This window comes from Gorilla gorilla, chromosome 15 (genome assembly GCF_029281585.2).
Source record: "Gorilla gorilla gorilla isolate KB3781 chromosome 15, NHGRI_mGorGor1-v2.1_pri, whole genome shotgun sequence".
Lineage (NCBI taxonomy): Eukaryota > Metazoa > Chordata > Mammalia > Primates > Hominidae > Gorilla > Gorilla gorilla.
In genome coordinates this window covers 33,753,895-33,767,617 of record NC_073239.2, presented here as the reverse complement: position 1 = coordinate 33,767,617, position 13,723 = coordinate 33,753,895, and the positions used below count along the sequence as shown (strand labels likewise).

At 51.9% G+C, this 13,723-nt stretch overlaps 1 protein-coding gene across 2 annotated transcripts; it reads left to right on the top strand.

Moving 5' to 3' along the window:
- Positions 1–4,712: 4,712 nt before the first annotated feature.
- REM2 (RRAD and GEM like GTPase 2) lies at positions 4,713–9,377 on the top strand. 2 transcript variants are annotated; one of them, XM_055362376.2, is made up of 5 exons: positions 4,713–4,900; positions 6,194–6,535; positions 6,783–6,859; positions 7,544–7,751; positions 8,133–9,377. In XM_055362376.2, the coding sequence occupies exons 1-5, from the start codon at positions 4,798–4,800 to the stop codon at positions 8,426–8,428; spliced, it is 1,026 nt and encodes a 341-aa protein (XP_055218351.1). In that variant the 5' UTR covers positions 4,713–4,797; the 3' UTR covers positions 8,429–9,377. The 2 variants fall into 2 exon arrangements, with proteins under 2 accessions (XP_055218351.1, XP_004054973.1); XM_004054925.4 differs by having other exon boundaries at positions 6,786–6,859; positions 8,133–9,376.
- Positions 9,378–13,723: the final 4,346 nt, after the last annotated feature.

Genomic DNA, 13,723 nt, shown 5'->3' with positions numbered 1-13,723 from the left:
CCACCCTCCACCCTCCACACCCACCAGGCATTTAGCAGTCTGTCCTATGCAAGACAGATGAATTCTCAGCCAGGATACCTCAAGGCAGGCAAAGGTGAGTGGAGGGAAAATTCACAAACATTCAGGGTGTGCGGTGCTGGCATCACCATGGCCAAATCCAAGAGGTCTTCCTGGAAGAGGGCCCAAACTGGAACCAAAAGAATGCTGTCAGCAGTTGGAATAGAGCTGTGAATTCTAGACAGGGGGAGTGTCCACAGAACAAGCAAACGGAGGAGATAAGAGGGCAAGGGTTATAGGCAAGACCCTGGGCCTGAGAGCACAAGCAGCGGCCAGAGCTGCAGCGCTGGGGTGGGTGATGGAGGGAATGATTCGCAAGCAGTGTTGGAACCCAGCCCCTAGTGAGCAAAGTGACAGAAGCTGCCCCAGAGTTTGGAAGGAAGATCGAGGCAAAAGATGTAGAAGGAAGCTGTGGGGGTGGGAGTGATGCCTCAGGAACAAAACTGAGGAATTCCCTAACGGAGCCAGTCCCTGGGGAAAGAGGCTCCCCTCAGGCTCTCCTTGTCTAGCCCCACACCTGGCAGAGCCTGTCACCCAGCCTAGCTCCATGCCTGGCAGAGCCCATCACCCAGCCTAGCCCCACACCGGGTGGAGAGGCCCTGTTGATTACACCCCGTCAGCATCCTCAAACCCAGCACTAATTGCACAATTTTCCTCTCTTCTAGTGAGCAAGAGCCTGAGGAAGTAGCAGAGAGGGGTGTGGGCCCATGTGCAGTTCTGGGACCCTGGCACCTTGGCTCAGGGAAGACCCGAGCTCCTTTCACTGCAGACCCTCTCCAGAGACTGGGGAGAGGGCTCTGGAGAACCTGGTTCTTGCTTACTGTTCTCCCTTTGGGCCCTCCTTCCCAAACGCAAACAATCCAGGGTCCACTCAGCGTCAGGCCCAATGGAAATAGTGAAGCAGTGATTTTCCCTCCCCTGCCTCTCCATAGCCTGGTCTTTTGCCCTCTCCTTTGCTCTTCTCTTCCCCCATAGCCACCTCAAATACCTGCAGCCTGATATCTTCATCCCTTCATCCAGACCTTTTCTCTCCTAGTGGTATTGCAAACTGAAAGTGGACAAAGACTTAAGGTAAAACTGCTCCTCATGGTGGAATGCTTCCAAATGCTGGAAGGAGGACTTTAGGGCAGAGTTCACTAAGGAGGCCTGTGCTTATAGATCAGTGGGCCTGAAAGAAGTTTCTCTAGGTTCTGGTTGTGTGCTGTACGAGGTGTAGGCAGTAATAATACTCTTGTCAGCCACAGTGAAGTCCCAAGCTAGCCGGGACAGGGGACTGACCTTGTACAGGCAGCATGGAGAAACTAAGACAGAGTGTCCTGCCCAAGTGATGGCACTGGGGAGCAGTCACTCAGGTTTATTTCCACCAGGGCCCAAGAAAAAAAGAAATGAGGCAACCTAAAATTCCATCAAGATAGATACCAGTATCCAAGGCGCTTGGTCTTAGCGGTGTGGGACCCACGTCAAGGCTCTTGGTGGGAAGGTGGGAGGTGTTTTCAGCATGAGATAGGGTTCAGGCTGTGAATCAGAGTCTAGAGTCTAAGATAAAAGAAGATACCAGGGCTGGGCCGCGGTGGCTTTCGCCTGTAATCCTAGCAATTTGGGAAGCCAAGGCAGGCAGATTGCCTGAGCTCAGGAGTTCGAGACTAGCCTGAGCAACACGGTGAAACCCTGTCTCTACTAAAATACAAAAAAGTAGCCGGGTGTGGCGGCATGCACCTGTAGTCCCAGCTACTCGGGAGGCTGAGGCAGGAGAATTGCTTGAACCCGGGAGGCGGCGGTTGCAGTGAGCGGAGATCGCGGCACTGCACTCTAGCCTGGGTGACAGAGCGAGACTCCTTCTCCAAAAAAAAAGACAAGAAGATACCAGAACTCAGTCCTTAAGAAACAAAATTCTGCCAGGCGCAGTAGCTCACACCTGTAATCCCAGCACTTTGGAGGGGCCAAGGCAGGCAGATCGCTTGAGGCCAAGAGTTCAAGAACAGCCTGGGCAACATGATGAAACCCTGTCTCTACCAAAAATACTAAAAATTAGCCAGTCTCACAACCTGGTCTCAAAATAAATAAATAGATTTAAAAAAAAAAAAAATCATGGGCCTGAACCAAGCTCCAGACCTCACTAGGAGGGGAGAAGGACCCCCCCAGCCACACAGCCCAAGGCTGCAGAAGCACCTAGGTGGTTAGAGAGTGAGGGCCTGGATGGGGCACAGTGGCTCACGCCTGTAATCCCAGCACTTTGGGAGGCCGAGGCAGGCGGATCACGAGGTCAAGAGATCAAGACCATCCTGGCCAACATGGTGACACCGTGTCTCTACTAAAAATACATAAATAAGCTGGGCATGGTGGTGCGTGCCTGTAGTCCCATCTACTCGGGAGGCTGAAGCAGGAGAATCACTTGAGCCTGGGAGGCAAAGGTTGCAGTGAGCTGAGATCACGCCACTGTACCCCAGCCTGGCAACAGAGTGAGACGAGACTCCATCTCAAAAAAAAAAGTGAGTGCCTGATGATGCCAGATTCTTCATCACCTGAAGTGAACCCACACAACAGAGCTGGGCCATGGGCATCATAAACCCCATTTTGCAAACTCAGGAGGAGCTTTAGGGAAATCAGAAGACTGGCCCAGTCTCTACCAAGTGGTGGATTGAGACCCGGCATGGCTTCGTTCCAAATCTCACCCTTGTCCCACCATTCCGTGGGACCTCCCATTCCTGAGGGAGCCTGGATACGGGCAAGTGCACAACCCGGGAGGTTGAGGTTACAGTGAGCCATGATCGCACCACTGCAGTCCAGCCCGAGCAATAGGGTGAGACCTTCCCTCTGAAAAAAATAAAAATACTCATTTTGGAAGGAAGTCATTCTAAAATGTTACACTTGTCTTCAGCATATCTGCAATATAATAATTTTCTGCGTAACTGAGGCTCATTCACAGAAACCAATGGCTTTTCTCCAGCAGTGTCTTCTGAAGTTGTAACAGTAGGGGTATGGGGAGCTATTTGCTTTTATGCTAAATGACCTTAGACCACTTATAAAATGCATATGAGTGCTTTAAATGTTATTTTGTGTGTGCATGGTGTTGTCTCCCTGACTACAAGGGGTCACTTGCTACTCTAAATGTGTTTCTAATCTACTAGTACAGGAACACACATGGACACATTAAAATTGTGAATAAAAGTAAGTAAAAAGTAAAAGTAAGTAGGCCATGACTGAGGACTGGAGAATCTAGCCAGTGAGTAAAGCACAGGAGTATTTTAGCAGCTGAGGGGTCCTTTCTGCTCCCTCAAACCCTGCACTGTTGCCCTATAGCTGACCTCCAAATAAGTGAAGTGTCACTGCACATTGTTCCCAAGATTATTCTTTGCCTCTTCCATTGGAAGAGTCCACTGAGGATTGCAATATAGACTGTTCCCAATAATAGGAGACAGTTGGAATATTTAAGAGAAGGAAAGCTGCACAGTGTAGAAATGAAAAATCCTTGGCACTGGAAAGATGTGGGTGGGATTCCTGGTGTTCCCATTTTCCAGCTGCAAGATTGCTTTAGGGACAGGGCACCCACCTACCACTGTGGGCCTTGGGCTCAAGAAGATGAAAGGAGATAATGCAAGAAAGTACTTAGCACAGCATCTGGCAAAAACGGGGCAAGGAAAGGAAATCAGAATGTGTGTCTGGGAGCTTAAGGGTGTCAGGAAGGAGGACAAGAAGGAAAGGGGCAGGAGAAGGAACCTGAAGGGAAAGGGAACTGGGCAGAAAAAGAACGGTAAAAGAGATGTGCTATCTGGGCTTCCTACAAACAGGCAGACATCACCCATTGCGTACCTGCCTTGCATAGCCCAGAAGGCCTGGCAGCTGCACCAAAAAACATTAACAGTGGGTAGGGGAGTTGGGGGGTAGCTGGCAATCCCCCTTCCCCACCCACTTAAGATTGGGAACCTCGTGTTTGAGATAGCTAGCTTTGTCTCACCCTTTTTTCCTGCTCTGATTATCATTAGCTTGGTGGGCCTGGCAGGGAGAGAAGGTGGAAGAGTCTCCACAATGGTTTGCCCCTACCTGAACTTAGTGGCAAAATGAAGCTGCCCAAATGAAGCAGCTGAATTTCCTTCCTCAGAGCCCGCATCTGCCTAGGGGCTGGGAAATGAGTACTTTCGTGGCTCTTAGCCCAGAAGAGGCAGGGTGGAGAAGGAAAAGGTGGCAGGGTGGCTGACCCTCAGTCCCCACACCTCTTTTGGCCTGTATCTCTTTGTCTTTCAGACCAGCTTTTAGTCTTTCTGCCTCTTGCCCCTGTGCAGCCACTGAGCACGCTCTCTGGGCTAGACACTGGGCTAAGGGTCTGGAAATACAAAGACAAATGATGCGTAGTCCTGGCTGCTGGAGAAAGACCTTCACCTCCCCAGGTCCCTGCCTTCTGTCACCCTGAGCTCCCTTACCCACTGACACCCCCTGCAACCCTTGTCTGTTCTGCCCCTTGACTGTTCTGTCGTAACTCAACCAAGCCCTGCAGTGTGTGTGCTCCCAGAGAAAAGCGACACAAAGAAAAGGGAGGGGGGGCAGAAAGGAGGGAATCCCGCTGACATCACTGCTCATTAGCATGTGTGACCTCATCAGGGGGGTGGGACAATTTCCCCAGGTGTCTAGGGGGGAGGGCATGTGTGTGTGGGGGGGTGGTATTTAAAGGGAAAAGCTGACAGTGCTGCTGAGTGAGGGAGAGGGTGCTGCGAGCTGCTGGGCTGCACACGCACACGCACACCGATGCACACGGACCTGGACACAGACATGGACATGGACACAGAAACCACAGCACTCTACCCCTCTGGCAGCCGCCGGGCCTCCCCTCCAGGGACGCCCACACCAGGTGAGGGCTAACCTGGGCAGGTTCCGGCTGAAACCATGGGGGTGGGAGCTGAAGCTTTGGTGGGGAGGTCAGAACTAGGGGTTGAGGGAGCTTGAGCTCAGTCAGCAAGAGGAGAAGAGCAATTGAGAAAGTGGAGAAGACCCCTGCTCACACTAGGGATTGGGGTTGGGCTAGGGTGGAGGGGAAGAGCTGCCTAAATGCCCCCTCCCCCAGCACTCCCAGGGCTTTGCTTGAGAAACTGGTACATGGCCCCTAGCTCAGCCTCATTCCCGAGGCTGGAACAGGCAAGAAGGAAGGGGAGAGGAAAGAGGCAGCCCACAAGCCTGGGAATCACAGGCAGGGGCTACCCCGGGGAACTATTGTAAGGGTTCTTCTGGCTGCTGGAGGCCCTGGCTGCTGGCCAAGTATTGATCCTGGGCTATTTCCAGCCTCCCTCTAGCCCCCTTTGTTGTGTCTGTTGTTCCTCCTCCAGTTACCCTGACCCGCACATTGTCACTCTCCCTTTCGCTCACACACACACACACACACACACACACACACACACACACACTATCTCTCTCTACTTCTACTGCTCTATGAACACAATATTCTCTCCCACTCACAGGGACAGACAGGGATGCAGGATTCTCACATCCAACCACGCAATGAGGGATGCTCACCTACAGGGCCACGGGAAGCAGCAGCCCCTCTCTCTCACACACACACACACACAGAACCCACAGAGACCCAGCACGCACATCATCTCAAAAAGCAAAGGCCCTTTCCTAGGAAGAAGCTCACTACAAAGTTTTTTACTCTGCTATACCTACTCCCCAGACACTGGGCAGCAGTTTCAGCTTGTCATCCTCTCTGCTCCTCAGTTTGGGGATTACCAGTGCTGGAAACAGGAGGAGGAGGGGCCTCTTGATGGAAAAAGAGGCAGCTTCCCCAAACCTCCCCCAACTCCACCGTACAGGGCCAGAGGCCTAGTCTGGGGGTGTGCCTGTGTATCAGTGTAAAGTGTGAGTGGATATGTGAGCCTGCATTCAGGTCCCTTCCCTGCATGGGGCACGTTTTGAATAGGTTGGGGTTGGGACCGCATTGGAGAAGCTATCATGTCAACTCCAGTTCAGGCTTCTGGAGACTTTAGTGTAAGAGGTCAGGCCAGACATTCTCAGTTCCTTCTGGGTAATGGTCATCAAGTGGATGTAGCTGGGCCTCTGATACTGGAACAGCCTGGACTGAGCCTTCTGCATATGGTTGAGCATATCCCACTCATAGCTTCCTTTTCTTTGCCCTCCCGTTTTATTTTAGAAGCAGATGCCACACTACTAAAGAAGTCAGAGAAACTGTTGGCAGAGTTGGACCGGAGCGGGTTACCCTCTGCCCCTGGGGCCCCCAGACGAAGAGGCAGTATGCCTGTCCCCTACAAGCACCAGCTACGGCGGGCCCAGGCTGTAGATGAACTTGACTGGCCACCTCAGGCCTCATCCTCTGGCTCGTCTGACTCCTTGGGCTCAGGGGAGGCAGCCCCTGCTCAAAAGGATGGCATCTTCAAGGTCATGCTAGTGGGGGAGAGCGGCGTGGGCAAGAGCACCCTAGCAGGCACTTTTGGTGGTCTCCAGGGAGACAGTGCTCACGAACCGGAGAACCCAGGTATGTGGGGAAGCCCTCCAGGGGTTGAGGGGGCTCTGGGGCCCTGGTCAGGGAAGGAAGTGCTCGTGACCTAAGCAGCCCCTGAAGGACAGAGCTTAACAGAAGCTTTTCCAATGCTTTCTGTGGCAGCCTCCCTGAAGAGGGGCAGGGTTCCCTGGTGCTGAGATCTGAGGTGTCCCTGGTTACCAGGTCTCACAAATGTTGGGAAACCTCCTAATGGACTTTATACCCTCTCCCTATTTCCCAGCAGAGGATACCTATGAGAGACGCATCATGGTGGATAAGGAGGAAGTGACTCTAGTCGTTTATGACATCTGGGAACAGGTGAGAACTAAGATGTGGCTGCAGGCAGGTGATGAAGCTGGGAGAACTGGGGAAGGGCAAAGTCTGGCTGAAGGCTGGTGGGACTGCTGGTCCTGGTTTCCACATGTACTGGAACCTGACCTTTCATTCATATCACCTCAGAAAGCAAAGGCCCACACTACAGCCTGTGGCTGTTAAGACCCACAGTCTTTCCAGGATCTTCTGACTCAGAGCAAACTTAGGATGGGAATTTGACAAACCCTGCAGCTCCAAGCTAGGCTGGACACCCTGAAATTGACTCCGTCCATAAATTTTTCAGCCTGAAGGAATCTGATGTGACAAGACAAGAGCTCAGGGATCTGGAATATCAGGGAAGGGGGAAAAAAGTGAGGACTTCTGAATATTTGGACATAAAGGTTACTATGTAGAAATAAGAGGCCAAATTACAGACATGTGAATAATATTCATTTTTGAATCAAGAGCTTAAGAAATTAGGATGGCTACCCTAGTCTAGGATCCTCATATTACTAATTTCTTCCTCCTCCACAAACACTCTGGGTAGGGAGATTCTGCCATTAACTAGCTCTGCTGTCCTAAGCAGGTGGCTTCTTTCTGCCTCACAGCCCTGTTCCTCCTCTTTGAGGTGTAGGTGCTGGACAGGATCTCCTGTGCCTCCAGCCCTAACGTTCCTCTGCCTGTCTGCAGGGGGATGCAGGAGGGTGGCTGCGGGACCACTGCCTTCAGACCGGGGACGCCTTTCTCATCGTCTTCTCAGTCACCGACCGACGGAGTTTCTCCAAAGTTCCAGAGACCCTACTTCGGCTCCGGGCTGGGAGGCCGCACCACGACCTACCCGTTATCCTCGTTGGAAACAAGAGCGACTTGGCCCGCTCTCGGGAGGTATCACTGGAGGGTGTGTATCCTGAACAGATTCCATACTTGCGATCTCAGGGGAATGCTCTCCCTTCCAAGTCACCTCTTCTCCCTAAGGCCTTTTTACCATCGCGGACGCACTCACTTGCAATCAGACCCAGGCTAGGGGACACTCCCAATGCCCCACTCGAGGACCCTGAGAATCCCTTCTTGTCACTTCCCCTCACCTCTCTCCTAGGCCTCCTTCTCCCTCTCCTTCGCACCTCCACAGACCCACCATATGAGCTCAGCCATGTTCTCTCGGTTGCAAGATTCACTAGTACCAATCCCTTGCCACCGCACGCCCAGGCCCTCCCTAGACCCACCCTCGCCCCGGGTCCCGTACAGCCCAGCGGGCGCCTGAGCCTGTCCCTTCCTGCAGAGGGCCGCCACCTGGCCGGGACGCTGAGCTGCAAGCACATCGAGACGTCGGCCGCACTGCACCACAACACGAGGGAGCTCTTCGAGGGCGCGGTGCGCCAGATCCGGCTGCGGCGGGGCCGAAACCATGCCGGAGGCCAGAGGCCCGATCCGGGCAGCCCCGAGGGCCCTGCGCCGCCTGCACGCCGCGAGAGCCTCACCAAGAAAGCCAAGAGGTTCCTCGCCAACCTGGTGCCGCGCAACGCCAAGTTCTTCAAGCAGCGCTCCAGGTCATGTCACGACCTCTCGGTGCTCTGAGCCGCGGTCGCCATGGCCACTGCGGTCGCCATGGTCACCGCGCCCTCCGCTCGCCCCCTCGCCCCGCCCCCGTCCGGCTTCCTTGGTGGAGGCCGTCTAGGAAACCAAAAACTCCCAGGATGCCCCGGTGTGACCGCCGGGGGAGGCCCAGGGCCGCTGGGCGGCACCTCCACACCCGCCCCCACGCGTTCTCTGGACCTTCGGGCCTCAGGGCGCCTAGAAGGCGAGGACGCAGACCTGAAGGCGGCCGGTGAGCGGGGCGGGTTCTGCTGGGTCGGGAAGAAAAATAATTCTACAAGGTATTTTGTTTTTTATTAATTCGCGCTTGGCCACCTCATCTGTAAAGAGATTCTAAAAGCGAGATCTGGAAAAGTGCTTCGTAGACTCCTTGACGGAGTTTGCCTCCTTTGTACGCTGCGTGAACATGCCTCACCTTTAAGAGAGTCTTAAAGGTAAAGACACGGAAACACTTCCTCCAGGGACCTTCCCGGAAACGTTCTGGCTCTCATCTGGTGCGGCAATGTGTCCACTTTGCCTTTAAGGAGTTCTTAAAGGCAAGGGCCTGGAAGTGCTGTTCCTGAGATGGATTCTCTTGACTTACCAGTCCAGCACGGCACTTCCCCTTTAAGGTTATTAAAGGTAAGGGGTGGACAGACTTTCTGCATTCAGATGCTGAGCAGTGGCAACCCCTTTTGGCCAGGGCCAGGGGGGCACCAGCAAGGGGCCACCCTTTCCCTTTGCAATAAAGAATTTTTGTACTGCCTCTGTTCACTTTTGACTCTGTTCTTGGAGTCTTTGGGGAAGGAATGGGTGTTGATGGAAACTGCTGTTACCCACCAGAAAACTCAGGCCCAGAGGAGCAAGGAACCTAACTCTCTAAGGAGGCTCTGGAACTGACTTGGCCTGGGGTAGTCCATGTCATAGGGCCACAGGCCCTTACAGATAATCAGGTCCACTTCGTGCGTTTGCCGATGAGAAAACAGGCTTGGAGAGGAACAGGGACCTCCTAGAAGTCATTTGTAAATTAGTGACACAGTGGGACCAAATCTCTAGACTCTGAGCCTCATTTCCTTACCCCCACTCTATCCTGCAGAGAACAGGCTAGAGGCTACATTTAGCTCCCAGAGGTACTCAGCTTTGACTTGGGCTGGTTCAAAGTGGGGCCCATATCCACCAGGGAAGCCCATCAGCTGTGGCGTGATGGGGTCTGTCTGTGCCTCCTCTGGCAGGGCTCCACAGCCCCAGCTGTCACCTGCAAAGCCCGTGTGAGTACTGAAACTGTCACTGCCTCCCCTGGGGACGCCCACGCCTGCTGCTGCCTGAGCCATGAGTTTGAACAAAGGGAGCAGAGGCAGCAGCTCCCCTCACCACCCCTAGACATACAATACAGCTACCTGAGCACCTGAGGGCCAGCCTCCATTCTACCCCACACAGCCTCCCAGAACTTGATGGAAAGAGGGTTGCAATGCTTCCTGAGTCCTTGTAGCTGGGGAGGAGCCAAGGGGACCATCCCAGCATGGGTAGTTATAATAAGATGAATAATGGCACTATCCTTAGGACTTTATACACTTTATCTGTTAATTCCTTAAAGACTATATAAGGTCCAGCCTGGGAAACATAGTGAGAGCCAGTTTCTACAAAAAAAAATATAAAAATTGGCCAGGCATGTGGCTCACACCTGTAATCCCAGCACTTTGGGAGGCTGAGGCAGGAGGATCATTTCAGTTCAGAAGTTTGAAACCAGCCTGGGCAACATGGCAAAACCCTGTCTTTACAAAAAATTAGCTGGGTGTGGTGTCATTCAGATAGTCCCAGCTACTTGAGAGGCTGAGCTGGGAGGAACCCTTGAGCCAGGAGGTTAAGGCTGCAGTGAGCTGTGATTGTACCACTGCACTGCAGCACGGGCAACAGAGCAAGACCCTGTCTCAAAAAAAAAAAAAAAAAAAAAAGCAGTGCACCTGTAGTCCTAGCTACTCAGGAAGTGGGAGGATTACTTGAGCCCAGGAGTTCAAGGCTGAAGTGAGCTGCAATCACTGCATTCCAGCCTGAGTGATAGAACAAGAACTTGTCTCTTTAAAAAAAAAAAAAGGGCCGGGCACCGTGGTTCACACCTGTAATCCCAGCACTTTGGGAGGCTGAGGCAGGTGGATCATAAGGTCAGGAGTTCGAGACCAAGCTGGCCAGTATGGTGAAACCCCATCTCTACTAAAAAGTACAAAAATTAGCTGGGCGTGGTGGCAGGCGCCTGTAATCCCAGCTACTAGGGAGGCTGAGGCAGGAAAATAGCTTGAACCTAGAAGGCAGAGGTTGCAGTGAGCTGAGAACGTGCCACTGCACTCCAGCCTGGGCGACAGAGTGAGACTCCATCTCAAAAAAAAAAAAAAAAAAAAGGCCAGGAGCAGTGGCTCACGCCTGTAATCCCAGTTCTTTGGGAGGCCGAGGCAGGAAGATCACCTGAGGTCAGGAATTCAAGCCCAGCCAGCCCAACATGGCGAAACCCTGTCCCTACTAAAAATACAAAAAAATTAGCTGGGCATGGTGGTGTGTGCCTATAATCCCAGCTACTTGGGAGGCTGAGGCAGGAGAATTGCTTGAACCCAAGAGGTGGAGGTTGCAGTGAGTGGAGATCACGCCATTGCACTCCAGCCTGGGCAACAGAGCGAAACTCTATCTAAAAAAACAAACAAGCAAAAAAAAAAAAAAACTATATAAGGTGTTACTACCTGTTTAACAGTAGAAGAAACAGAGTGTAAGTAACTTGCCTGAGGTTACCCAGTAAGCAGCAGAGTTGGGATTCCTTGTCTGCTTGATACTTTTTTTTTTTTTTTTTTTTTTATGAGATGGAGTCTTGCTCTTGTCACGCAGGCTGGAGTGCAATGGTGTGATCTCCACTCACTGCAACCTCCACCCCCTGGGTTCAAGTGATTCTTCTGCCTCAGCCTCCCGAGTAGCTGGGATTACAGGCACCCACCACCATGCCCCGCTAATTTTTTGTATTTTTAGTAGAGATGGAGTTTCACCATGTTGACCAGACTGGTCTTGAACTGCTGACTTCAGGTGATCCACCCGCCTCAGCCTTCCAAAGTGCTGGGATTATAGGCGTGAGCCACCGCGCCCGGCTCTGCTTGATACTTAATGGTGATTTTATGCAGCTTTGCATCTGAGGCTCCCTTTCCAATAAGGATGGGAGGAAGAGAAAGAGGGGACAGCAGTCAAGATGCGGGGACACAATGGGCAGGGCCATGTGCAGTGGCTGTGGTGAAAGGTCCAGAGAAATTACATGGCTGTAGTGGAGTAAGCAAGTTCTAAATTCTGAAGACCATGAACAGAGGCAGCTCAAATTTTAAAACACAGGAAAACACACTGGGCCCATTAAGGGACCAGATGGCTGTACAGTTGGGTTGAAACCTCAGGGACATGAAGAGGAGGGGTAAGAGATGAGCATGGAAAAGAAGGTTTGGAGTCCCACTGTAAAGGACCTTAAATGCCAGGAAAAAGAGTTTGTGCCCAACTTTGTAGGCAGGGAGAGTCACTGCAGGTATCTGAATGTGGAAGTCATGATTAGGATGGTCTTTTGGGAAGAGTGTATGGATTGGAGCTGCAGAGGCAAGTCCTGAGGAGCTGAGTTTAGGGACCAGTAACAGTGATACATACAGAGGATAATGAAAGGCCGCCCTGAGGGGGGTGGCAGTGGGAAAGGAAGGAGGCATGGGTTTGAGCGTCAGAATCAATGGGACTTGGCAACTTAGTGGATGAGTATAAAGAGAGGAAAAAGTTGTAGGTGGTGAGAGGATGGTGCAGAACTTGGAGTAAAGGGGCAAAGGAGGTAGTGAGAGTAAGGAGCTCCATTTTGGAGACACTGAATTTGAGATGCTAGAAGAACATCTATATAGAGTTTCAGCAGCCCTCTAGAGCTGAATCTGAAATTCAGAACAAGTTGGGACAAGAGAAACAGTTTTGAGAATAATTACCATAAAGATAGTAGTAGAAGAGCAAGGGGAAAAGGTGACCTGTGCAGTCACATAGGGCCCTAAGCTTAGTTTAATGTTCTGCTGTTATGTTCTTAAAATTCTTTGAAAAAGGAGCCCTGTATTTTCATTTTGCAAGGGGATCCACAATTATACTAAGGGAGAAGGTGCAGTACAGGCTGGGATCCTTACCCCAGACTACTGATGGAGTCTGCGTCTTGTGAAATGGTACATACAATCTGATGTATTTGTGTAGTCATACATGTGTCTGAGAATAGGGTTCATGAATTTCATCAGATTCACAAAAGGGTTTGTTACAGGCCAGGCACAGGATGGCTCATGCCTGTAATCGCAGCACTTTGAGAGGCCGAGGCGGGTAGATCACCTGAGATCAGGAGTTCAAGACCAGCCTGGCCAACATGACGAAACCCCATCTCTACTAAAAATACAAAAATTAGCTGGGCATGGTGGCACATGCCTGTAATCCCAGCTACTTGGGAGGCTGAGGCAGGAGAATTGTTTGAACCCAGGAGGTGGAGGTTGCAGTGAGCCGAGATCGTGCCACTGTACTCCAGCCTGGGCAAAAGAGTGAGATTCTGTCAAAAAAAAAAAAAAAAAAAAAAAAAAGATGGTACTGGCTGCTTCTGGGAAGGGGAACTGGGTGAGTAGAAGACCAGGATGGGAAGCTGACTTTTCATTGTATGCCCTTTTTCTTTTCTTTTCTTTTCTTTTTTGAGACGGAGTTTCACTCTTGTTGCCCAGGCTGGAGTGCAATGGCGCGATCTCACTGCAACCTCCGCCTCCTGGGTTCAAGCGATTCTCCTGCCTCAGCCTCCCGAGTAGCTGGGATTACAGGTATGTGCCACCACACCCGGCTAATTTTGTATTTTTGGTAGAGATGGGGTTTCTCCATGTTGGTCAGGCTGGTCTCAAACTCCCGACCTCAGGTCATGCGCCTGCCTCAGCCTCCCAAAGTGCTCAGATTACAGGCCTGAGCCACCGCGTCCAGCCTGTATGCCCTTTTTCTACCTTTGGAAATTTTTTTTTTTTTTTTTTGAGACAGAGTCTTGCTCTGTTGCCCAGGCTGGAGTGCAGTGTGGCACAATCTCAGCTCACTGCAAACTTCACCTCCTGGGTTCAAGCGATTCTCCTGCCTCAGTCTCCCGAGTAGCTGGGATTACAGGTGCCCACCACCACGCCCAGCTAATTTTTGTATTTTTAGTAGAGACGGGGGGTTTCACCATCTTGGCCAGGCTAGTCTTGAACTCCTGACCTCATGATCCACCCACCTTAGCCTCCCAAAGTGCTGGGATTACAGGCGTAAGCC

Bases quoted from the DNA above. Each gene is read 5' to 3' on its own strand.
- REM2 (XM_055362376.2), top strand. From the start codon at position 4,798: ATGCACACGGACCTGGACACAGACATGGACATGGACACAGAAACCACA. The intron at 4,901-6,193 runs GTGAGGGCTAAC...GTTTTATTTTAG, and splicing joins TCCAGGGACGCCCACACCAG to AAGCAGATGCCACACTACTA. The intron at 6,536-6,782 runs GTATGTGGGGAA...CCTATTTCCCAG, and splicing joins TCACGAACCGGAGAACCCAG to CAGAGGATACCTATGAGAGA.